General features: G+C 48.9%; 11 protein-coding genes across 11 annotated transcripts; 5 read left to right on the forward strand and 6 right to left on the reverse strand.

The window, feature by feature from the left end:
• Positions 1-699: 699 nt before the first annotated feature.
• FIESC28_08481 (uncharacterized protein) lies at positions 700-1,668 on the forward strand (the record flags this gene model as incomplete). Its single annotated transcript, XM_031162619.1, has 3 exons — positions 700-997; positions 1,047-1,111; positions 1,162-1,668. 3 exons carry the CDS (start codon positions 700-702, stop codon positions 1,666-1,668), a joined length of 870 nt encoding a protein of 289 aa, XP_031013311.1.
• Positions 1,669-1,842: 174 nt separating this feature from the next.
• Positions 1,843-2,546, reverse strand: FIESC28_08482 (uncharacterized protein; the record flags this gene model as incomplete). The annotated part of the gene is made up of 3 exons (XM_031162620.1): positions 1,843-1,998; positions 2,047-2,406; positions 2,451-2,546. 3 exons carry the CDS (start codon positions 2,544-2,546, stop codon positions 1,843-1,845), a joined length of 612 nt encoding a protein of 203 aa, XP_031013312.1.
• Positions 2,547-4,241: 1,695 nt separating this feature from the next.
• Positions 4,242-7,902, forward strand: FIESC28_08483 (uncharacterized protein; the record flags this gene model as incomplete). Its single annotated transcript, XM_031162621.1, has 7 exons — positions 4,242-4,498; positions 5,018-5,113; positions 5,796-5,864; positions 5,916-6,416; positions 6,479-6,709; positions 6,779-7,065; positions 7,265-7,902. The coding sequence occupies 7 exons, from the start codon at positions 4,242-4,244 to the stop codon at positions 7,900-7,902; spliced, it is 2,079 nt and encodes a 692-aa protein (XP_031013313.1).
• Positions 7,903-8,292: 390 nt separating this feature from the next.
• Positions 8,293-8,908, forward strand: FIESC28_08484 (uncharacterized protein; the record flags this gene model as incomplete). The annotated part of the gene is made up of 3 exons (XM_031162622.1): positions 8,293-8,362; positions 8,411-8,785; positions 8,832-8,908. The coding sequence occupies 3 exons, from the start codon at positions 8,293-8,295 to the stop codon at positions 8,906-8,908; spliced, it is 522 nt and encodes a 173-aa protein (XP_031013314.1).
• Positions 8,909-9,041: 133 nt separating this feature from the next.
• On the reverse strand, positions 9,042-9,979 carry FIESC28_08485 (uncharacterized protein; the record flags this gene model as incomplete). Its single annotated transcript, XM_031162623.1, has 2 exons — positions 9,042-9,798; positions 9,852-9,979. 2 exons carry the CDS (start codon positions 9,977-9,979, stop codon positions 9,042-9,044), a joined length of 885 nt encoding a protein of 294 aa, XP_031013315.1.
• Positions 9,980-10,573: 594 nt separating this feature from the next.
• On the reverse strand, positions 10,574-11,574 carry FIESC28_08486 (uncharacterized protein; the record flags this gene model as incomplete). Its single annotated transcript, XM_031162624.1, has 3 exons — positions 10,574-11,025; positions 11,074-11,161; positions 11,212-11,574. 3 exons carry the CDS (start codon positions 11,572-11,574, stop codon positions 10,574-10,576), a joined length of 903 nt encoding a protein of 300 aa, XP_031013316.1.
• A 1,618-nt stretch (positions 11,575-13,192) lies between these two features.
• FIESC28_08487 (uncharacterized protein) lies at positions 13,193-17,512 on the reverse strand (the record flags this gene model as incomplete). Its single annotated transcript, XM_031162625.1, has 3 exons — positions 13,193-13,900; positions 13,951-17,096; positions 17,146-17,512. The coding sequence occupies 3 exons, from the start codon at positions 17,510-17,512 to the stop codon at positions 13,193-13,195; spliced, it is 4,221 nt and encodes a 1,406-aa protein (XP_031013317.1).
• Positions 17,513-18,460: 948 nt separating this feature from the next.
• On the reverse strand, positions 18,461-19,518 carry FIESC28_08488 (uncharacterized protein; the record flags this gene model as incomplete). The annotated part of the gene is made up of 2 exons (XM_031162626.1): positions 18,461-19,321; positions 19,375-19,518. The coding sequence occupies 2 exons, from the start codon at positions 19,516-19,518 to the stop codon at positions 18,461-18,463; spliced, it is 1,005 nt and encodes a 334-aa protein (XP_031013318.1).
• Positions 19,519-19,887: 369 nt separating this feature from the next.
• On the forward strand, positions 19,888-20,449 carry FIESC28_08489 (uncharacterized protein; the record flags this gene model as incomplete). Its single annotated transcript, XM_031162627.1, has 2 exons — positions 19,888-19,950; positions 20,000-20,449. 2 exons carry the CDS (start codon positions 19,888-19,890, stop codon positions 20,447-20,449), a joined length of 513 nt encoding a protein of 170 aa, XP_031013319.1.
• A 144-nt stretch (positions 20,450-20,593) lies between these two features.
• Positions 20,594-21,835, reverse strand: FIESC28_08490 (uncharacterized protein; the record flags this gene model as incomplete). Its single annotated transcript, XM_031162628.1, has 3 exons — positions 20,594-21,589; positions 21,637-21,688; positions 21,735-21,835. The coding sequence occupies 3 exons, from the start codon at positions 21,833-21,835 to the stop codon at positions 20,594-20,596; spliced, it is 1,149 nt and encodes a 382-aa protein (XP_031013320.1).
• A 900-nt stretch (positions 21,836-22,735) lies between these two features.
• On the forward strand, positions 22,736-24,448 carry FIESC28_08491 (uncharacterized protein; the record flags this gene model as incomplete). Its single annotated transcript, XM_031162629.1, has 2 exons — positions 22,736-22,828; positions 22,952-24,448. 2 exons carry the CDS (start codon positions 22,736-22,738, stop codon positions 24,446-24,448), a joined length of 1,590 nt encoding a protein of 529 aa, XP_031013321.1.
• Positions 24,449-24,864: the final 416 nt, after the last annotated feature.

Consider the following 24,864-nt stretch of genomic DNA (forward strand, 5'->3'; position numbering starts at 1 on the left):
TTACCAACGGTTATCAGAATAGAAATCGCTCCTGGATGCTGTGTATCTGTTCAGTTTTATCGTACAGGAATATATCAAGGATTGAATTCTGTCGAGCCGCGAAGCAAAATGGTTAACGGAAATTGGAACTCATAGTGCAACTAGAACCTAAGTATATCTCTTCGAACGCCGGAGACAGGTTGTACCCGAGCATCCGTAACCCGTTTGTAATTATACGAACTCAGTTACACACTGTCTGACAAGCACGAGAACCTATATCAAGCAACACTGAGCGACGAACGCTGTGGCTGTGCAAAGTAATGAACTGCTAATTAAAGTAACTGCTCGTTGTGAAACACGATCATGGCGAGGAACAGCATCAGAGTCGGACTGTTCTGTGATTTCCAGCCTGACAAGGTCATTCATCCCTACACTGGATTCTGTGCATTGAATCTTCAGGTCACTGATGATGGACATCCAATGGCCAGTAACCCGTCCATTGTGGACTGAGGTGCAAGTTGTCATGGTGATCAACGGTTGAAAACTCTATACCTAATATGCGGATGATTATAGGTTCATACGATGGATTCCCAATAGCCCTATCCGAAACCTTACCTTACCAAAGCACATTTCTAATTATTCCACTTTTTCTGTCCTCTTTAAATGCAATCCCTCCTCCGATTTCAATCTCCAACGACTTCTTTTGAATACCATCCAACAATGTACTACCTCAGGAGCGTCGCTCTTCTTTCACTCCCAGCTTCAATATGCCTCGGGGGAGTGGCAAACCCGGTCGCTAATATCCCGCCTCTCCAAGTAGGAGGGGATATCCGTCGTATTGAACGTGATGCTGTGTCTTCTGGTAGCCCACCCTCTATTTGCCTTGGAGGCTCATGCATGGCTGTTCAAGGAGGCGTCAAGCTCCGGATTCTTGGTGTTGGGGCTTCGATCACTGTTGGATATGGCCCTGGGACGGATGGGAATGGGTATAGGAAACGACTTCAAGAGAATCTTGGTGGTGAGTAGAGAACGACAACCCGATCTGTGTCTGACTAACGTTGGGGTAGGGAACGAAGTCGTCTGGGTCGGAACTGAAAAGAACTCCAAAAGCGATATGGCACATGGTTATTTCGTAAGTTCTCCATTGAAGCTCTGGAATACCTCGCTGACGATACACTATAGTCAGGCTGGAACGGCAAAACAATTCAATATATAAACAACCACATCGATCCAGCCCTCTCCCAACGCCCCAACCTAATCCTGATCTTCGCCGGAACAAACGACATGAATAGCAACCCGCACATCTCCAAAGAAGGCAACGACCCAGCCCTCGTCGCCTCCCGTCTTAAAGAAATGGTCGAAAAGATGATATACAAGTGTCCCGACGCAACTATCCTTCTCGGCATGATAGCCAACACTTGCGACTCCAAACATTACCACGGCCAACGCGAGCGAACAAAGGTTTACAGACGTCATATTGCGGACGTGGCTGCTGGGTTGTCTGCCAAGAGATCGAAAGTTCTTGCTGCTGATTTTGGACCTTTTGAGGATTCTTGGTTGAGTGATTGTGTGCATCCTACACATTTTGGATATCAGGTTATGGGGGATTGGTGGTTTGATTTTATTAGACAGGTTCCTGAGGGTTGGATCACGAAGCCTGTTGGACCTGACCCCGTTCGGAAGTCATGATGAGTCTTGATAGTGAGACTCATGACGGAATAGAACTCCTGGATTCATAAAAGCGATACTGTGTATCAACTAGCCGTCTTCTGGCCAAGAATATCAAACAACCTGAAGGGTATCCGCGACTTCTCAGCTCAACCTCAAACCGATCCACTACAAACTTGATCTCCCATGTCCTGTTTAGACTCTTGAAGCAACCAGACTCATATAAATACCCCAAAGAAGCCCAATGAAGCTCAAAAACACAATCCGTCGCTGAACAGGAATAAAGCTGAAACTAATAATACTCGCAATAGGCCAAATCTTGTAACCCGCAACAATAATAGGAATCGTTTCCTGCATCCAGTTAGTACACCCCCCATCTCTCAAAGGTCAGGTACTTACCGTCTTGATATTGTTCACAATCTGAGTACCGCCCTGTCCCTTCAACAATCCCATAATAACCAAAAACGCAATCGTGTTCATGATAGCACCGGCAGTAATACAATCAACGAACCACTTCGTCAGGGTGTTTTTCATGCTGAATTTCGGGTCTTTCTTCTGGGGCTGCCCGACTTTGACTTCTGCGTCTTGAGAAGGTTGCATTTCCAGGTCGTTGAGACGACCTAGGTTAGGGCCCTTAGGTGCCGGATAAGCCGGGAATGTCTTTTCCAGATAGGCTTGCCAGTGGTAGTTGGGAGGCGCGGTCATTACTGTTAGAGTAATGAACCGTAGGAGCTGGATGATGTCGAAAGTCACAGGACGCTTAATGGTCAGTTTGAGTAGATTCCTTGATATGAGCTACTCACATTCTGTTGACGAGCTTCAATGATTTGAGCAAGGATGTTAGAAGCTGTTGACAGGCCAGCTGCCTGGATTGTAGCGGTAACAATTGGAGAAGGCATTTTGAAAATGAGTGACTCAAACAAAATAGCAAGAACAAAAAGCAGGGGTTTGATGGCAATTCGATTGATGTTGTTCAGCTGTCGCGTCAGCTTCAGCTTCGAGATTAGATGAGAATCTTGAGGTGGAGAGCTTCTCACGTGCGCTCGGGATAAGTAAGATCCGCGCACTTGTTACCCCTTTTCATCCCTTGCAGATACGAGACATCGATGGAGGAAATATGAAGATTTTGGAATTTTGGTAAGAAAAGCAGTAATAGCAGTCGCAAATCCCATCTTCAAAACGGTGGGAGACTTGTATCGGGGTTGTGTCTTCTGCTCGACTGTGATTGGTCCATCAACCTAACAGACGACATCTAGGAATGGAATCCTAGACATCCTTCCGAATTCCGGGTCCAAATAGAACAATTTAGTTGCGAAGTCTGACAGATTAACGATTCTTAAGGTCACATGTTTACTTGAACTTGAAAAGATCGCTTGTTCAAGAAACAGGTCGCTGTTCCTTGGTATATTCTCTGACTACTCGTCTGAGCATGTAACAGGGACGAAGTGACACATGTCGACCGAAAGGTATTTAGACATAGCCTGACGATTCCAGTATTTATTGGTTGTTTATCGGTTCATCATCTTGGTGTATTTTGCTAACGATGAATAATTTTATCTTCTGAGAGCCTGGATGGTTTCAAAACTATCTCACACTAGTTTCTTGGTATAATGACATCTTGACAAATAAGAACATCTTGTTGATATAGAAAGGTTCGAGGACATGTCACATACTGGAGATGACTTTGATGGACGGCAGGACTTTGGCCGTTTTCAATCATTCTGTGGTGGTTCGAAAAATGGTGGGCAACGAGGTCTTCAATCTATCGTCGAGAAAGCCCACCGAGAAATTAGACAGAATTTCTATTGCTTCCGTTGCTGATAATCAACACCATCCAAGTCTATATCCCAAAAGTTTGAGATACAATGCCAGAGGGTCCATACGTAACTAGGTAGCACACCTCCCCTATGAAGAACAGGAGGTTGAATCTTTGAAATGGCCATATTCATAGCCATTCAGTCAACTCATGCTTGGTACTTTGATATATTTTCTAGCTTGAGCCATTTACCTAAATAATAGTACCTTCGAGAAAACAGTGCAAAGTTCGTTCATTGGCCGTTGAGCCTCATGCTCCTGCAGCTATCCGCTCCCGTTTCGAGTTTTGCTCGAGCACCAGATACGCGTAGCCCTCCAGATCATTAATTCATCTATTCCTTATTGCTTTACTATGAAGTTTCCGCTTGTTTGGTAGACTGTTCGGGCCCTTCCACAGAACTTGGCACTAGTTCATGCTGCCTACCAAGCGAGTTCCCAGACGTCTGCCAGTGATCTCGCAACGCGCTCGATAGCGGGCGTTACAGACGCGTCGCTGCTGCGAACATCTTGAAATCTACTCTGCGTACTTCGCAGTGCCAGAGGTGTATAAGGTCCCCCCTTTTTTTCCCCGTCCAACTTGGAACTTCTTTTCCTTCAACCACTTACCACACTTCACACCCATCACTCTACTTATCATCACCACACTTCACCAACTACCTCGCCTACCACCTACTACACATTACACACAACACAACACAAGCCAACACACTATCAACATCCTGAACCAACCTAACATTATCTCACGAACATCTCCCACACGAACATCTACGCCTAGCAAAATGCCTGCCACAAACAACACCAAGTCGACTGGCCGCCGCCCGTCGGCTGCTCTCGGAAACTGCGGTAATGATACCGTAGATAGATCCAAGGACACTGCGGTCACCCGACGCCAGCAACGCCAGAGACACCGAGAGAACATGCGCCATCAGGCGGAGGTTGCACCCTACCTTGGCCTCTCTGACAGTGAAGATGACAAGGCCGATGAGAAGAAGGAAGCCATGGAAGAGACCACCGACCCCAAGGATTCTGAGTCAAAGTAAACTCCTTCCTTCACGGCGACCAGGAACGAACGAGACCTGATGACCTGATGGAGGAATCAGTTGTCAATGTTATTGAGTGCGACTTGAGATGAATTTTGCGAGGATACCCGAATTGTGAGAGAGAATATGACGAGGACTTGGTGAGCAGATGCGATAGTGAAGGATTCTACGGTACGAAACACCCTCTCTTGACTTTCCTTTGTAACAACACATTCCTTTCCATTTCCTTTGTCGGTATTAACAATAGATAGATAGTTGGGAATAGATAAATCTTCCCCCATTACCTCTTCCATGAAATGTGACACTCGATCACAGTAAGACTATCCAGCTCTGCAAGACTTATCCAAGCTAACATCAACTAGGATTGTCTTTCTATCTTTTCCCTCGAATTTCGACTGCCAGACTGGACCTACGAATACCCCTACACCCCTTCCCCGGATATTTTCGACTGTTATGTTTTGTTACGGTATGTCGAGTTATTTATGTGGTTGTTGTTCAAGCTAACATCTACATAGAATTTTCTTCATTACGCTCATGTCCCCGAAGTCCCCTTACTGCACTGAGAGATTGTTTTCAAAGTTGGAGCTGGGCTATGTTGCATCGCAGGACGAGTAAGTCGTCTGTAAGACGGGCGAACCTTCCGCCGGATCATCTGCTGAGAGGAACAACACATGTTGGAGAGAGCTGGCTGTTGAGATTTGATACTGTATTGGTTTTGGAGTTGGCGTCACGCCCTCATGTATTGAGCTAGATAGCAAGAAGCGTTGATCAGACCACAAACCAGGCGTAAATAAATGAATTGACCTTGCGATAAAATACTATCTGGCTTAAACAGTGAAAGTTATCCCTTGTCTTTGACGTCTGTGGGTGTAAGCACTACCGGGATTCGGACCAGAAAAACACCCCCGACTCCGTAGCGAACCCAGTCAACTCCCCTCCAACACACCAAATTCCCAGCAGGATCGGACGCTATAAAGATCTCCGACGCCCGGACTTATCACCTTTACGTCCGAAAACACCACTCGAACAGTCACTCATTTTGTTTCTGTTTCTTTCTTTCCTGTTATTGATGCTGTTCTTGGCTTGATAACGTTGTTCGTCATGGAAGACTGCCTTGTCAGCAATGTTCGGCCGGCGGACCAATGTCCCAAGACGAGGGCTTGTACGAATTGCGCCAGACTGAAGATGAAGTGTCAGTGGCCTAGTTCTGGATCTGGAAGACTAGAAAAGACTTGTTCAAGGTATGCGCTCTTCCATGTTGAGATAGTATGTACTGATTGAGGCGGGATGTAGATGTTTACGCATGAAGCTTGACTGCCAAGTTCCAGAGATCACACAGCGAAGAAAGCGAGGAAAGTCAACGTAAGTACATCTCCCCTTCTTACTAGATACAGTTATTAACAGTATGTATAGGAGAGTCGCGCAGCTGGAGAAAAAGATCGACGGCATAGTCTCCCTCCTCGCCAACCGCCAAAACCTCCCTCCAACCCCCGAAAGTCCCAAGGAACAACAACCTCGCCCCCAACAACCAGTACCACCTCTCTCACTAGACCCCATAGCTCTAGAAATCTACCAAGGCGATGTCTCCATTCCCTCCCACTTGACCGACAACGTAGAGCTCTTCCCGGGCTTCAGCGTCTCTCACGCCGAAGCCTGCGAGCGCCTCAAACTCTATCAGCGCGACTACGTCCCGCACTTCCCCTTCGTTCCTTTACCAGAGCACATGACGTCTCATGAGTTGTATGTCGAGTCAAGTTTGTTATTCTGGACTATCTTGGCGGTGGTTTCGCCGTTGGAGGATAAGGTGCAGATGGAGTTCAAGGCGTGGTTTAGAAGGTATTTGGCGGAGCATGTTTTTGTGAGGCAGGAGAGATCAACGGACCTTCTACAAGCGATAATCATCTATCTTGGATGGTAAGTACCTTGGGATTCCTATACCCCTTGACAGGGGAGAGCGCGGGCGCTGATGGTGTTAGGAACGACTTTCACTTCTACGGAGAGCTTCAAGTCACGAACATTGTTCAGATGGCTGTCGGTTTGGTCATTGATCTGAGACTCGACAAGATCGCGGGCTCCTTTCTTGGCGGTCCGAAAACCCTTCTTGGAGATGCGTGGACGAGTATGGGCAAGCAGTGCACCAAGGGGAAGGCCTACCAGACTCCGGCCGACAAACGGGCGGTACTAGGCGTCTACCACATCACCAACATGTGAGTCACATCAATTCTCGCTCCTCAAACTCGAGCCTCCTTCTTTGAGCTGGAGCTAACAAGACACAGACTCAGCACATACTTCCGCAAGAGCACCCTCTTCAACTGGAGCACTCATCTCTCCCAATGCTGCGACTACCTCCTCGAGTTCAACGAGTGCGAAACAGACATCTATCTCGTCTCGTTAGTCCGCATGCAACATTTGACCGATCGCGGTTTCAGCATTCTACCGACCATTGATCCTTTCGATTCTACCATTCCGACATTCAACGCCGTAATGGCTATGGCGCTTGATAGCGCCCATCGCGAACTGGACAAGTACTTTGAAGCGCAACCAGAATCTGTTCAGAATAGTCGTTAGTACTATACCCGCAGAGTGTCAGAAGAATTAGTCGCCGAGAGCACAAGAGACGAAATAGCTTGGTCACCTTATGCCGGCCAAGGTCAGCATTTTAGGGGGGCTACTTTATCTCTTCGGTCGAAGCCTTGAAGAGCAATTCTTCTGACACCCATCTCTATCCTACTCAAGCTTGATCAATTACTAACAGTTATTAGCTGGCTTCAGAGCACACTACAACTCCATGATCGTCCGCCTCTACGAACCAATCCTCAGCATGAAGACTTCATCCTTCTTAACCACCGACACAAGCCTCTCTGAGCCCTTCCTCCGCTCCCAATACATGTGGAAATGTCTCGAAGCCGTCCGGACATCCCTAACACAACACACCACCGCCGTCCCCGCGTCTACCTACTCCATCCTGCCCATAACGGTATCTTGCATCCTAGCCTTCGGGACAGTAACAGCATCCCGTCTAATCCTCGCCGACACCTCCCCCGACTGGGACACCAAATCCGCACGCCTACACCTCCAATTTCAGAACGTTTTACAGAAACTGAGCGATCAGTTCGCGCAGGCGGATGAAGAAGCTATACGGCTCAACAGACGACGGCGGGTGATGGAAGATGGGAGTAGTGTTTTCTTGAAATCGAGTTTCAAGGTCAGGTGGATTAGACAGTGGTATATGAGCAAGATTCCGCAGGATGAGCAGAGGGAGATTGAGCAGGCGCAGGTTGTGCTTGAGCCGGCGAATCCGAATTGGGCGGGGGATTTTCAATTTGATGATGAGTTTTGGGCGGATTTGATGGCTGGGTATGATGTTGAGGCGCTCAATGGTGCTACGGCGGTTTCGTAGACCATGGGAATAATGTGCATTTTGTGTATAATAGACTGGAGTTGAGAGCTGGACAAGCTGGGGATAGCTACCTCACTCATCCACCGCATGGTAATTTGGACGCATCATGACAGACTCAATCAATCTGGAACACTTGGGCTGCACGCCTTTTGCCATCAGTCTTGTAATTATTTGCGGTGTTGAGTTTGACTTATACGGATTTCGCGCATCGGCGGCCGAGAATCCCGGGGTGGAACTAGGGTCCGGAGCCGAAGGCCACCTCATTTCATTTCCCAACGCCAAACAGGCCGATCTTCAACCATCTCATAACACGACAGTAGCAGCCATCTGCAGCTCAATTGATCTCATAAACACCTAACCACTTCATATTATTCTCTCGTTATTACAATCATGGCTCAAAAACCCTTCCGCGACTGGGTCTACGTACTCATGATTGTCCCCCAAATATTCGGCATGATCGGTACCTTTCACCTCCCAACTCAATCCCCCAGTTAACTAACACCCTCAGTCCTCGACTTTTCAGAATTCTACCCAGCATCATTCTCATCCCCTTCCTCTCCCCTTAGCATCATCCGCAGAAACTACATCTCCATCTCCGGCGACCCATTCTACGGCCCCTCTTTCTCGGGTGCCTGGCTGCACAGCATGTACTACATAGAACTCCTCGTCCAATTCCCCCTCGCTGCGTACATTGTCTGTAACATGGCTTCTAAGAAACCTACCACCGGACCTACGGAGCTGGCGGGGTTGGCGTTTGGATGTTTAACTGCTATGGGGTCTGTTGCTTGTGTTGCTGAGTTGTTGAGTATGGGTGGGGATATGGTTAGTGAGAGTCAGAAGATGAGTTTGGCTTGGGGGACTTATGCTCCTTATGCTGTTCTACGTAAGTTTCGTTACTCAAATATTTGATGTGTTGCTAATGATTATAGCTGGGATTATGGCGGTGGATATGTATATGAGACTGTTGCGACGTGTGAGCGGCGATGTCAAGCCCAAGACACAGTAATCACGAGGACAGATAGAGGGACATTTGATGATACACTGCCAGGCGAATGTACTCCCCGGCTACTTTTCACATTACAAGCTCTAAAGAAAAAGAACCCATATCCTCCGACTCCATAAATGCATCATACATAGATCTAATCCGATCTCTTATTCGGCTTTGAATACCCCCATCCATTCCCAACAGTACCAACCCCATATCCCAAAGGCGTCGCACCACCAAGCGCCCGTCCTTTAAGTCGTCTCGGCAAAACGACACCCATAGTATACATACCCGCAACAAGCACACCCGCGCCGAACGAAACAAGACTGTAGAACACAGTACTAGCATAAATATGCCCTCCAAGACCCTGCCACTCCACCTTGCCCTCCGTTTTGGGGAGTGCAGGCGTAGGAAACCATCGCACTGAAAGCACCAACGGTAGCGGATCACCAATAACTAATTTTCTCGTATGTGAGCCCTGCAAGTGATGCAAAGGACTAGTACTGTACGCAATCGCAGAATCCAACACACCGCTATCATGCGGATGCGCATGATGTTTCGGCGTGCTATGCAGCAAGACATTCATCTTGGTGCTGATATGAATATGGCTAAGCTGCAGTGTACCCGCTAGAGCAAACACCACGGGAACGTACTCCCTCGGGGGAGCTTTCTCGCCTACGACTTCGACTTCAGCGGCTGGGCGGGACGGAACGCGGCAGGACAGAGGCGCATCGGAGTGGATGTAGAATTCGAGGAGGTGGAAGAAGGGATCGTCGATCATGGCGATTGTACAGTTGACTTCGCCTTCTTTTCCGTAGTTGAATTCGAGGGGACGACCGGTTTCGTTGCATGTTGGGAAGGGTTTCCATTCGATTTCGTGTTTTTCGTTTTCGACATGTTCGCCAGTCTCACTATTCTCTGCATCAGCACTCTATCCAATCATTTGTTTAACAGATCAACATACGAATTACGACTCATACACTCAACGGGTATGGGAGCGCCGTAGTGATACGAAGGAAGCGCATCTTCTCTCGATGGTGTCGCGGCGACTAATGCGCCGAGGGCGAGGAGGGTCCATGTAGAAGCGATCATGATGGCGATTTATCCCTCTTGTAATTGAGAGTCCGGATTGAGCATACACGTCATAACATGGCGATAAGAAAGAAAGAAAAGTAGCTCGTCCCCCTCTTCTAGTTGTGGTGATTGAAGCTCAGGTCGAGGCCATGTGGAGATAAGCTAACAAGTTCCCCTTGGCTGGATGTATCACGTGTCACCTTCATTCCTTGCCAAGGGGGACTTCAAAGGGGGCTTATCAATGGATCCTAAGAACATTTAATCACAAGGGACTTTACAGATACACTGATGTTTTGTAGAGTCTTTGTTCTGAATCGACGGGGCCTTTGTGAAAAATTGGCGAGAACACGACTCTTGCAGGTCCCTGCAGAAGCTATCCACGGATGCTGCAGGTTAGCCACCACTTTAGCAACAATTTTAAAGAACAGGATCGCAGACAAGACCATCAATTGACCTGCATATCAAATCTCAAGTCTTTTCTGTGTTGGTATATTAGTACTGGAAATGGAGAACAGATCTGAGCTAGGTATCCTTCTTTATCCAATTTGTTAACGCCAGAACGTCAAGTTCAGGCTCCCATCCCTATCGTTTATTACCAGTGTACAACTTGTCCTACTCAACCCTTCCAGTCATAACAATCACCTTGTACTCAATCTCCCACCCCTTGCCCTGATACTTCTCCTCCAAATGCTTCCTAACCAACTCCTTAACCTCATTCACATCATGTTCCCGTCTAACCTCCTCACTCCAATAAGCATTCATCAACCACCCCATCATCATCCCAACCTGCAACACATACTCTTCCGCACTTCTCAAGTAGTACTTGTCGTGATCAACAGTAACTTTAACATCCTGGAAGCCTTGTTCTTCGAGATGATTCTCGATCCAGGCGGGTGATGTCCAGTCGCCTTGATCGTGCATTTGCATGGGCGCTACGTCTGGCAGAGGCGCTGGGAAGGGGAAGGATTCAAAGGCTGTACGGATATCAGGGTACCAGAATGTGTTTTCTGAGTGGAATGTTGTTGCGCCGAAGATGCCGCCTGGTTGGAGGATGCGTTTGCAGTCTGAAGTGTCAGTTTTGCTCGTAGATGTACCGGAGAGTGGTTACTTACCAGCAAGCACAGCATCAGGCTTGGGAATAACGTGAAGTGCTAGACCGAGACCAACATGCGTAAACGAGTTCTCTGGCAGCCCTGTGTTCTGTACATTTTCGTTAGTCTCCGATACTACACGTCAAAGAGTCAACTTACTGTAGCGTCCAACTTCTTAATCTCAGCATTAACCCAACCCTCAGTGCCATGTCTCTTCTTCGCAACACCAAGCATTCCATCCCCAACGTCAGCCATCAAAAAGGTACTCTTCTCAAGAACATCCTTAGACAGGATCTTCTGAACAGCATCCGTCAAAACACCAGACCCACAAGCACTATCCAAGAACTTGACAGGTGTAGTCATATTCTCTGAGATTCCCATTTGGGGAGGCAAGTTTCTGATAAGTCTGGGCATGAGAGTCTTTGAGACGTAGATCATTTGTTCTTCGAAGTTGTCTTTGTCCTTGTTGGCGTAGAGGTTTTGGAGGGTCATGAGTGCGGGATCGACGGTGGAGGAAGCCATCTTTGCTGTTTTTGTTGCAAAGGATCTTAACATGAGAATGAATTGTGTTGTTGATACTGCTTTTCGGTGGTTGTGATGGGGATATTTATATATACGAAGTATCCGAAAAGTCGCCGCACGGAGACTACATCGGAGTGTTCATCAAGGTATAATAGAAATGGGAAGAAGACTGATAATTATTAAGCCAGAATGCAAAGGAATTTAATGTGATGGTTCTCTATCAGATCTATTCGTGTAAGATGATTAGGTATATATGTTTTGGTCGAATTTCTGACAGTCCCATAACCTAACCCAACAGTCTAACCACCCTATAATGATACAAAGGATTAATAACGAACGAGTATAACCTCCTTTCAACATTATATAAAGACCGTTTACCAACCCATTCTATATATCCCCTCTTTTCTATAATTCCTCCCAATCTATAAAACGACCGAGAAGTGACTCCCCCCATTACTCCAAGTATCTAACCCAAGTCTTGCCAGACCACAAGATACAAGAAGTCGAATTTTTGAAACCATACCGGACGCCGGATCATGTCGAGTATGGGCGACCAGAGCCTCGAGAGATTGATGCTTGTAGTTGTGGTGAAACTCTGAGGGTGGTCTTGAACGTGGTGCCCAGCGAAGCAATGTTGCTAATCGCTGGGTGAAAAGCACGCCGGAGCGTGGTAAACGTATGTAATAAGCATCATGGTTGATGAATTATGTTGTAATCGTTGATGTGTAAAGTTCTCATCGTGGATGGTCGAAGTTGTCGTGCTAGTTGACAGTATATCTTGCCATCGCTGTGGTTGATGCTTCATCTTGTCATCGCCGATGTATATAAGTCGTATTAAGTAAGGGAGTCCAGCTCCAAGAAACAAAAGAAAGAGTATATAGGTCCCAGACCATAGTGAAAGTAACGTCGTCAAAACAAAGAGATAGTCATCAAGACTGAGGCAACTGGACTGAATACTGCCTCACCATCATCCCAAACCTCACTTATATATCCAACATCCTCACAAGCACCCCCACAGTGCCATCTGCGTGAGGCCCATTCCAATAATGGCGTGTCACCTTTTTTTCGCCTAACTCTCACGTCCTTCCCAAAGTGAGGCGGGCAACATATGCAGGCCTCACCCACACCTCACCGCTGCCAGCAGATAGGGCGGTAAAAAACGCAACGCTGCGGTCGCCTTATGACAACGCTGGCACAATGACTGGGTATTGTTGCAGTGACTGGCCAGCACCTGCAATGACCGGGTATTGTTGCAGTGACTGGACATCACCTGCAATGACCGGGTTCTGTTGGACAGCAGGGCCATTCTGGACAGCATCTTCGATGACAGGGTGCGAACTGCTGTGGACAAAACTGCCCTGCATTGGCGGTCAACACTCGAGGAGTCATAGATACAGCGCATATTCTTCTGTTGCCATTTCTTTCCATTCTTTTCAAGGGGCGCCTACGATACCCCCCATGTCTTTAATAATTACAATGTAAAAAAATAAAAAACCTTTGAACCTATACAGTACAACGCACCCGTTTGGCGCCTATAGCATATTCATCATCCCAAAACACTACTCAAAACTCATCTCGAATTTCTTTGATCAAACCTCTAATGCGTTGTTTCCGTCACTTATGCAAATCTGAGACTTCCTGTAGGCACCCGTTGCGAAAGACCCTCAACCTCTTGCTTCAGTCCCTTGAGCACCCGCCTGACATCGGCCAGGTCTGCACCGCCGGCGTTGTTGCCATGTCCGGGAGGAGGCAGGGCGGCGTCGCATCTCTTGAGGAGGTCGGCTACAGAGGGGCCAATGGCGCCGCCCTTGCCTGCACCACCACGTCGGCGGGCTTCGGCCACCCAGTCGCTAACAACATAAACAATAAGCTCAATCATGCGGTTTCTTACGGATCCGCTGAAACCGTAATCTTGGCTATCGAAAACACCTTCCAGCACTCGGACAATCATGTCATGAGAAACACCCAAGGTGAGGAACAGCTGGACTGGCCAGGTAGGATCAGCACCAATTGTGGCATCTTGTTGTTGCGCCACAGCGTAGCGGCAGAGTTCTGGTAGGAGGTCTTGGATGGGGAAAATGAAGCTGTCGAGTGATGTACGGTGGGCAATGTTTTGGATCTTGCTGGTGACGGCTTCGTAGGGTAGGGGTGGCGAGGGCATGCCGGGTTCTGACATCTCCAGACGAGACATGACTTCATCGTGTGTCTGCTGGATCAAGTTGTTCCAGGTACCCGAAATCGTCATATGGTTACGGTAATCAGCCACATGGTAAATAAGCAGACAGAGGTCGTAGTAACCGGCCTGGTCGGCGTAGTCATTAAACAGCTAATATTTGTCAGTAAGGGTATGTGTGAACTGGGTTATGTGCAACTTACCTCGGAGAGACCTTGAATCTTGCCCTTGAGAGCATCCTCAATCTCAATAGCCCTCTCAGGATCGATACGGTCATCAGCTCTCAATCGCTCCAACAAATCATCCTGGATGTGTGCAATCTCGAGCAACTCAGTGACACTGTGGTTGAGCATTTGCTGCTGCTGTCGGCTAATACCAGTTGTAGAGACATTGGCATTGGCCTTGGCCAGACTGAGCAATCTGATTCGGTCCTTGATGCTGATGGGGAAATCGGAGTTAGCAAGTTCAGCCTGAACCTCAGCTGCATCAAAGAATCGGCTGCGGTTGGTGTAGAAACGACACAGCAGATCAGCATGCTCGATATTGGTACCAGCAAGTCGCTGGAGGAAGGTAACCACGTGGTTCGATTCGATAGCCAAGATGCGGTCGGTCCATCCTTGTTGAATATACCACTCATAAAGGTCGAAATGGAACACCTCATCATCGGACTCATTCACCACCTTGTAGGCCTCAAGCCTCTTGGTTGCGATAAGAGTCAGTCGGCCGTCAACCATTTCAGGCTCACTGCTTGATGCAGCGTCCAGGTGGCTCAAGACATCGTGAATCATATCATAACAACGCTTGCGGTCGTTGAAAGCATTGGCTCGAGGGTCACTTGAAGGCTTGCCATCATTGACCCAAGCAAGAGCTGTGTTACCCCTATCCTTCTCCCGTGCCACAACCAGGCACAGCTGGACAGCGCCGGCATAGTACTTGAGGTCGATATATTGTTGGACAGCGGTCTGGAGGTTGGCGAAAGTGAGGCTGCCAGCAACCTTCTCAAATAGTCTGAGACTTTCGTGCAGCAAGCTTCGGGACTGGTTAGTCTGAAGAGGTTGGTCAGAAGCACGCTTGAGCTGCTCTTGGGCCTTGAAAGTGACGACATCATCTGGGCTGCAGAAGCTGCCACATCGGCGTCGCAGGGCGTCGGCAACGGTCTCAACGTTGGAGCCACTCTCAATGTTGCGGTTAACAATAGCCTTGACAAGGAGCTTAGCCAGATCCTTGCCATCTGTTTGAGAGAAAAGCTTCTCGTATGTGAGTTCCCTAAGCTGTTGGCGAGCGGTGTCGTCAAGACGAGTGTAGATATCAGACACGCGCTCGTCGAAGAGCATCAGAACAAAGGAAATACCCTCTGAGATGCTCTCCATCAACTTCTGCAGAGCATGCAGAGCCTGGTGCTCGGCTTGAAGGGCGACCTCCTCCTGGCGACTAGACACATGCTGGAGATCAGAAGGACCAGACAGACCCTGGATAAGGCCACGGTTGGAGTCGAGGAACCTCCTTAGACGCTCCAGGGCTTCTTGAACAGTGCTGAGCTTAGAAAGAGGGATTGTAGAAGCGATGGTGATGCCGCCCGTAGGGGACACACCAGGGGTGATGACTGTAGACTTCCACAACTGGCGAATCAGTCGAGAGAGGTACAGAGCCAGGGCGTCGTGTCGGGAAGACAGGTTGACAGAGTCTATTGTGAGAGATGCGCTGTCAGTCTCGGCCATGGTGGGCTGTCCACCAAAGTCGACAAAGACGGATCGGGCCCGGTCTTCAGTGGCCTGGTCAATCGCACGTGCTGCGCCAGGTCGGGAGTCACCTCCATGACCACAAGCAACAGCCAAAGCAGTAGTAACTGTCTCCACTCGGCCGTAAGTGTTAATAAACCGGCGGCAGACAAGCTCTAATCCTTCGTCTCCAACAGCACCTCGAATAGCAGAAGCAAAGATATCCACAAAACGTCTACGTCGGATGATGTGAACTCCAGTGTTGGTGAGAATCGCAAACTCGCTGGGCGCATCGTCGAACTGAACAGCCAGCTCGTTACCAAAACCCACAGGCTGTCCTGCAGCGGCGAACGGCTTTCCAATGAGTCCCACCGCCTCAGCCCGACTTCCAATATCAATCCAGATGCCGCTCTCGTGGTATTTCAGAGGCGAGGTGGGGACTGTGTTCTTAAGACGTCCCGTCTCGGGTCCAGAAATAAATAGAGTATCTTCGTGTTGGTTCGTTTCCTTGCAGACAAAATCGAGGAAGTATCCAGGCGAGAATCGCGCGCCCTTTCGGCTGTTTGTCAGAGCAGGGGATTCGAGATCGACAATCGTTTCACCACCAGGATAGGGCGATCTTCTAGCGCTCTGGCCTGGAGGAAACTTGATAAACTGAACCTGCATACTCTGGGGAGCCAGGTTGGTCGATGAGCCGTACAAATAGGACGCAGCACTAGTAGCGCTAAAGAACAGTCTGCATCCAGTATTTGTCAAGGCCATCAGATGCAATTTCGCTGCCTCCTGTTTAGAAATGGGACTAATCGCAACGATTTGAACCTTGTCGGTCAACAGACGAGACTGGCTGATCATATGGGCGATATCTCGAAGACAGTGGACCTTCTCCTTCTCGATAACCTTGTTCAGTCGATCGGGCGACTCCATATGGTATGTTCGGATGGTTGAGCGGCTCGAGAGGGTGTATACAAGGCTTCTCGAATCGTCGATCACGATATCAACAAGGTGTTCGGGAGACTTTTGCGACCAGAAACCTCCTTGTAGGGTGACAACTGAAGACCAGCCGGGGTTGGTATGGTTAATCTTTCCACATCGGTTGGAGAACCACTTCTCTTCGGATTGGTAGTAAAGCTCATGAATATCGATGTCGTTGCTACCACCAAAGAAAACTCGACCGTTGGCGGATCCACTGATTACGCGAACTTCGATGCCACGAAGAGGAAGGCTCATTTTCGTCTGGTAGAGGCTGACTGACTTGGTACCGGAGGGAGTATCGGAAGCTCCAACACCCAGTAGCACTATCTCCTGAGAGGTCGCGACGACTAAAATATGAGTAATTGAGGCCACGAAAATGCCCGGCTTAGGGGGAACGAGCGCGACGGCGTGGATAGTATGCGGTGAGTCTTCGAATCCGATGAGCTCGGGGTCAGGATGCGTGTAGTCCCATAGAAACAAGGAGTTGTCAATAACAACCCAAGCATGGTTAATCTCAGCAAATAGACCCATAAGAGTTTGGAGCTCGCCAGCGTTGTAGTGATCGAAGACTTGGTTCGGGATAGGATACATTTGAGTCTTGTGAAATGGGGCCATGGCGGAATCGGTGTTTTCGAGATCGTAATCGGAAGACGCGCCCTCTGGTATCTTGTTAGCTTGTTCCTCCATCCATAGAAATCTTGCACGTACGTCTGCAGTATGAATCGAGGTCGGGGTAGCGTCCATCGGCCTGAAGGCATTGGTTAATAGCCCTGGCGGCCTTGACAACGGGGGCTACATTCTCCGCTCGTGGAGGTGGCAGCTGGGCGGGAGCGATCAAGCCATCGCTATTAGTTGACCTAGGTACTAATGAACCAGCGGCGTTGACGGGTCGCGATGAGCCTGAAGATGGCGGCGCAGGACTCCTAAGATTCGAAACGGACGGGCTGCTCTCAGAAACTGGGAACAGCTGTCGGCGCACAGGATCTTGACCCTGCTGAAATCTGGAAGCAACAGCCGGCGTATTCAAGAATGCGCCAGGAACTGGGCGAACCGGAGTTGTTTGTGGAAACGACATTATGGGCAGCAAAATCGAAGCCCTCGGCGGGCCTGGGAAGCTTCACCAGTTTGGGTTCGTTGCTATACCGATGGAAGCAGATCGCGGATCATCAAAAAGTGAAAGCGACGATTGCCAGGCGCGCGGGATGAATTATGATTAGGATAACAATCCCTCGTAGTCGCGTCGATAACCGTGGCCGTTGGTTGTCGATTAAATCGCGTCGTCGTCGGGGCTTGAGATAGAGTCTATTGCAAGTGTTGCATGCTAGAGAAAATGATAAACAATTTGACGAGAGCTTGGGGAGGCTGGATATGGAGCACGGATTTTTCGCGACTGGGGCTTGGGCGCTAAGACTGTTTTGGTGCAAGGCTGAAAGAGCAGTAACCACGCGTCATGAAATGCAGCCAAATGCACCCAGACAGGATGCTGCATTCATCTGGGTGTACAGTACAAAGAATTACGTTAGTAATATTAAAAAATCTCTGGTCTCTTCAATTGAAGTGTTCTCAGCATATTATCGTCAACAAAGGTTTACTATAAGCTTATCAAATGTTCAACGTCCTTGTTCAATGCGAAACTCAAAGCATCCCAGCTTAATTAATTTCTTCAAAGCAGGCCGCGCCTATGAGCTGTCTGTGTTACCTCAACATTTATTCCTTGCAACAGTCTTCAAGTGTTACCAACAGGTGACGGTGCCTTGGTCGTGTTCCATTCTTAGTCGGTGAGAAAGAGGATACCGAGCCACTCAACTATGGGTCATCTACCCAACTACCACTATCAGAAGCTTTGAAAGCGTTGTCAAGACACAAATGATTAGAACGATGAATCAGACAGGCAGACGAACTTTAATTATCTTGTATTTACTCTTCCTATTCACTCTCTCATTCCTTCTTTTTGTTCAGCTTAGATATACGATATCCAGGTACCTAATTCTCCAACCATCTTCTCCTTTTACTATATCTACATTTACTGCTTCTTGGCCTCTCGGGCAGCCTTGCGGAGAGCCCTTCGGCGGATATCCTCGTGCATCTTCTTGTTGACAGACATGGTAATAGGACCGTTAGCACCAGGAATGTTCTCAATGAACCACAGCATGAAAGAGTGGCTCCACCAAGGAGTGTAAGTGTAAGGCGCAGTCTGGTAACCACCCAGTCCAACCTTGCCGAGAGTAGCCTTGACGAAGTTGCGAGCGTTGGGAACAAGAAGACTAGGACGGCGGATCTTGCTCATGGCGGTGGTGACAAGGTGGCTCAGAACGAGGTAAACATCAACCTTGTCATCAGCAAGCTCAGCAGCAAGAGCGTTGCTCCACTGCTGGAGGAAAGCCTTGCTACCGGAGTAAGTAGCCAGAAGAGCAGTAGGAGTCCATCCACCGAAAGATCCCATGGTCAGGATAAGACCGTTCTTACGGGCCTTCATGATAGGAGCGACAGTCTGGGTAACGCGGAGAGTACCAGTGCAGTTGATAGTGATGATGTTCTGGAGCTCCTCCTTGTCGGTCTCGAGGAAAGGAACGGGGATGCTGTGGCTCTGGCCGACGTTGTTGATAAGGATACCAATATCCAGACCGTAGATCAGCTCGCTGAGGCGCTCGTAGTCTTTATCGCTGTTCTTGGAGAAGTCCATGTCGAGAACCTTGATCTGAAGACCCTTTCCGGGGTACTTGGCCTGGATCTCGGTAGAGAGGGTTTCTAGCTTGGACAGAGTTCGGGAAACGAGGACGAGGTTGAAGCCCTTGGCAGCGAGCTGCAGAGCGTACTCCTTGCCGAGGCCATCAGAGGCACCGGTGATGACAGCCCAGGTACCAGGCTTTCCATACTTGCGCAGCTAATGACAGTTGTTAGTTTGGGGGAACTCAATTGAGACACAAGATGACTTACGTTGGTACCTCCGAGCACGAAAGCGCTGAGGACAAGCTGGAGGAAGCTCAAGATCTTGGAGCCCAGGAAGAGAGCACCAACACCAGCAAGACCCCACTGCAGAGGCTGCGGTACGTTTTCGAGAAATTCTGCGATGGCAGCCATTTTGAACGATGCGCAACAAGAAAGATAAAATTGTTGTGCAGAAGAGAGAAGAAGAAATGGACAGGGAAAAAAAGTGTCAATCACAAGGCAAAGCACCTCTTCTGCCCCTCGGCTCCTTGTCTTGGCTTAGGCTGGGCTCAATTGAATTTTAGGGACCAGTAGATTTGCTACCCCTGACCTGACGTTGTTGAGATGGTCCAAGCTTCTATCCCCGATGACAGGTCCGTCTCTCCCACCAAAAAACATACGTCCGACCTACGGACCCGGATTAATCGTCTTATACCAATTTCGTCCTTTATTTAATATCTACAACCACCGAGACTGCAATTGACGTTCTTCTCTTACTACTCAATCCGTTTATCATTCATCATGGACGCTCTCAAGCCTTTCCTCCCCGAAGCCAAGGGTGTTCTGCCCTACTACATGATCATCGTAAGACGCCCTGAACCCGCTCCCTCCAAGTAAGATGCTGACCACACAGCTCTCTATTATCTCCATAGGCAACTCACTGCAGGCGTACACCACCCTGCACTTTTCCCGACGAGTCTATAACGGTCGATTCATTCGCAACCCCAAGCTTCCCACCAAGACCAAGAACTTCGAACCCGAAGACCAGGCCAACAAGCTGGTTCCCGCTCAGAACGACCCCAAGGCCACCGACCAGTTGACTCCCCTCGCTGGTAGACTTTTCGGCACTTGGACTCTTATCACTTGCATTGTTCGATGCTACGCCGCTTACAACCTTCACATTGGTCCTGTCTACACCCTTGCTTACTGGACCTACATTGTTGCCTTTGGCCACTTTGCCAGTGAGCTTTTCATCTTCAAGTCCATGACTTTCGGTCTCCCTCAGTTCTTCCCCTTCTGCCTGGCTTCCACTTCTCTGATCTGGATGCCCCTTGTCCGCGACTACTACGTCCAGTACAACTAAACGGAGTGCCGTAGTGAAATCGTACGACGGGTTCGATGTAAAAAGGTACAGTGGGGACATTGCATGGGTTGAACATGATGACATAAAAGCATTTAATGGGTAGATATTGTATAAATTTTAATAGATCAAACGGATGGGCCAAACCTATAGATTCTTTCGGTAAAGCTCACCGCCGCAGTTCCTCAAGCGGGCTGCGGCTTGCTCAGGAGTGATATCACGCTGTGGCTCAGCCAAAAGTTCGTAACCGACGAGGAACTTCTTGACAGTAGCGGAGCGCAGCAGGGGTGGGTAAAAGTGCATGTGGAAATAAGCGCTCTCCAACTCTTCAGGTGTTCCATCGAGAGGTGCTTGGTGAAGACCAGAGCTGTAAGGGAAGCTGCACTCGAACAGGTTGTCGTATCTTCGGGTAACTTCTTGAATCGCCTCGGCAAACTGGAGTCGCTCCTCGGGCTTGAAGTCGAGAAGGGATTGGATGTGTCGCTTGGGGAGGACGAGGACCTCAAATGGCCAGACAGCCCACCAAGGGCAGACTATAACGAACGCATCGTTCTCCCAGACAACACGTTCTTGCTTTTCCAATTCCAGCTTGACATAATCGCCTAGAAGATGGCGACCGTCGTGCTGATCACGGTATTTGGCCATTTGAACAAGCTCCTTGCCTGGCTCCTCAGGCATGGTCGATGTGGTCCAGACTTGGCAGTGAGGATGGGGGTTAGAGCAACCCATGGCAGCGCCCTTGTTCTCAAAGATTTGCATATATCGGTATTGCTCCGAGGGGCTAGGGGCAGCGTCCTTGGGCATGGAGATAGAAAGCTGATCAGCCTCAGCCGCGCGAGGGTTTGATGGTGTCAAGTGGTTGGCGTAAATGCGTGTCCAGTGCTCAATGACAGGGACAATTTCCTCGGGAGTCATATCGGGAAGAGTGACATGGTGCTTGGGGGAGAAAGTAAGGACGTAGCACACGCCCTTGACACCCTGAGCCTGGAGAAGTAGAGATTCCAAGTCGTTGGAAGAGGCCTTGGCGTCATATTCGGGCTGCTCTTGCTTGACAGCGCTGTAGTCGTTCACAAAGGCAAAAGTCTTTTCATATTTCGGGTTGGAGTCACCAGCTGCTCGAGGGTTGCCGGGACACAAGTAACACTGAGATTGTCAGACGAAGGTCTCATGATGTGATGTCATGGGCGTACTTTGGGATCATATTCAGGAAGTTCAGTTGCGACAGCAGCCTCTTGCTGACCTCTGTAACATGTTAGATCATTTCTCATATAAGTTCATAAAAACGTACTGCCAAGGTCGCTTCGTGCGATGAGGTGACACAAGCAGCCATGAATCCGTGAGGGGATTATATCTGCGATGAGAGATATCGTCAAGAATTTGATCAGGCATGATGATGGTGGGGTAACAGTATGAGAAGTGATAGAGGGGTTGGAAATATCCAATTGACAATTTCAAGGTTGGAGAGACCTCAATTTATCACGGGCCAGGCTGAGTGAAGCGAACTAGCAAGATAAATAGCTCTTATAGCAAGTCTGGAATTCTGAATGGCGCGGATAACGGTTTTATTCTCGGCCGTGCTTTCGGGGGAGTCTACGGATGGAGAGTGGGCTGTATTCGCTGCAACAAGTTTCGGCTGTCAAGGAATGAGTCTGGTATTGTTATGAGAAGGCAGACACATCGGAACATTTTACATGGTAACGATAACATTCCTGGATTTAACCAACTTTGAGGTCTTCCATCATATTCACCATTCTGAGAGGAAAGTATTGAGTACAATGTAACACAAAATTCATCCCTCAAAGACATTCACTCCATTCTTCATCGTCACTTTGAGCTCTCAGTGATCAATGTGGGGATTAACCATGGGGATTGGCGTCGCTCGTTCATTGGCGGGGATATCCAAGAAAGTTGAGAGCTTCACGTGATCTCGGACAACCTGAATGTGGGGTCATGCTCAGTGACGACTGACTTCCCCGATTCGATACCCACAGCAAGTGCGCTTCAGCCCAGCTCAGACCAGCCCCAGAGTAGCTCAGGCAAGCGCCATAATCAACAACATCGCAACTTCCAAGCCCCTCGACCAATCAATCCATCACCAGTTTCATCAACCACGACCGCATTTCTACATCTTCCATCAGATTTCGCGTCGCGTAATACCCGTCAACAATTGCGCATCATCGAGAGCCCTCTTTTTCGTCTCTGACGCGCCCTGCGTGGCCTCCAGCCCGTTGCTACTCCTAGACAGGGGGGTAATTAACAACTCCCCGGCCCGACATCGCAACCGACGATATGGGTGTCATACGAAAGAAAACCATCTCAAGAGGGAGTGAGGGTGGTGTCAAATACGTTTGCGACGTCTGTTCATCAGATATTACATCCACTGTAGGTACTTTTGGCTGCTGCCTGATCATTGTTTGGAAACCTCGAAACGCGCTTCGGGGATATCCCGGCTAAACTTGATGGGTCGTCATGATGGAGTTGCTAATCATGTTGGTGGTTATATAGGTCCGCATTCGATGTGCCGACGCAGCCTGTAATGACTTCGATCTTTGTGTTTCGTGTTTCGCCAAAGGTGAATCTCGAAATGCTCACAACCCCGCGACGCACGCTTTTCGTGTAATCGAACAAAACTCATTCCCCATCTTCGACCGAGAATGGGGAGCCGACGAGGAACTGCTTCTCCTTGAGGGTGCAGAGATCTATGGTCTCGGTTCATGGGCAGACATTGCCGATCATATTGGTGGTTTCCGAGAGAAGGACGAAGTTCGCGACCACTACTTATCAACCTACGTCGACTCGCCTGCCTTCCCATTACCGAAAAGATGTAGCCCCCACGACTGCGAGCTAGCGAACGAGATTCCTCGGGAAGAATTCCAGGCTCGCAAGAAGCAAAGAATAGAGGAACGACGAGATGCAGCCAAGAATGCGCCAGCCTTACAACCCAAGACGAAACCGACAGCCAGTGTACCCAGTTGTCACGAGATTCAAGGATACATGCCTGGTCGTCTGGAGTTTGAGACGGAGTATGCGAACGAGGCTGAAGAAGCTGTTCAGCTGATGCAGTTTGATCCTGGTGATGGACTCAACCCCAGAACTGGCGAGCTTGAGCCTGAAATGGAACTCAAGCTTACAGTGATGGACATCTACAACGCGCGTCTGACACAACGTGTGGAGCGGAAGAAGGTCATCTTCGAACACAACCTGCTTGACTACAGGGAGAACACGAAACTAGAAAAGAAGCGCACAAAGGAAGAGAAGGATTTGTTACAAAAAGCCAAGCCATTCGCCCGAATGATGAACCGTCAGGATTTCGAAGAGCTAAACCAGGGTCTACTTGATGAGCTCAACCTAAGACAAGCCATTACGCAATTACAAGAGTGGAGGAACATGCGCATTGGGGACCTCCGAAGTGGTGAGAAGTATGAGTCAGAGAAGGCATCGCGGATTCAAAAGTCCATCCCCATGGGCTCCATGGATCGCGAGCGCCTGGCATCTGCTCAGCGGTCTAAGCAACCTCCTCCACCTGAGCCCGCAAGTGGAGCAGCTCTTTTAATCGCCCCAGAACTGCCGGCTCGAATGTTGCCTCCTGCCAACCCAGAGGTAAATGGAGAGACCAAGGCATTGACGAATGGTCACTCCGAGCAAACCAACGGTCAGACAAATGGTCAGGTCAATGGTGTCAACGGAGTCAATGGCCACGGTTCTGCTCCCAAACAAAGATACACGGCCCAGCCAATATCAGGTGTACAGCCCATGTCAATGACACAAGACACAGCCCCAGACTTGCATCTCCTGACACCAGAAGAGGCCAAACTGTGCGAAGTTATCAGACTACAGCCCAAGCCATACCTGATGATCAAAGAACAGATTTTCAAGGAGGCCATGAAGAGCAACGGCACACTCAAGAAGAAGCAAGCAAAGGAGATTTGCCGGCTGGATTCACAAAAGGGAGGGCGCATATTCGATTTCTTTATCAATTCGGGATGGGTGGGCAAAGCGTGATTCGTGTTTAAAAAAATACCCTTTCGAAGATGTGTTTGAACTGGCGCACAGCGTATATGGGGTTTGATGAATTTATTTGATCTGGTGCTGGGAGTCTGTACTTGTGGTTGTTATATAAGTAGATGCAAGAGATAATGTTACTCTGTTGGTCCAGTCATAAGTCCCTTGTGTGCAGTCCACGGCACCGACGAGCTGTACAAGGCCCGGAACATGAGGCCATATAGAAGAAAGCCATGGCAAGTGTTGTTAAATTCCGCAACATGGTTGGGGGTGATGTATGGCCTTGTCCCGGTCCTCCATGCTAAGATAGTCGAACAAATCTGCACCGTAGAGCAAAAGCTGTCAAACACCGATATCCAGACAACAAGAAAAGACAACAACTGCTAAACACCTTAGAACCAAAGTCCTTTTCCTCC

This window comes from Fusarium coffeatum, assembly GCF_003316985.1.
Source record: "Fusarium coffeatum strain FIESC_28 chromosome Unknown BRIP53273_contig_199, whole genome shotgun sequence".
Taxonomy (NCBI): Eukaryota; Fungi; Ascomycota; class Sordariomycetes; order Hypocreales; family Nectriaceae; genus Fusarium; species Fusarium coffeatum.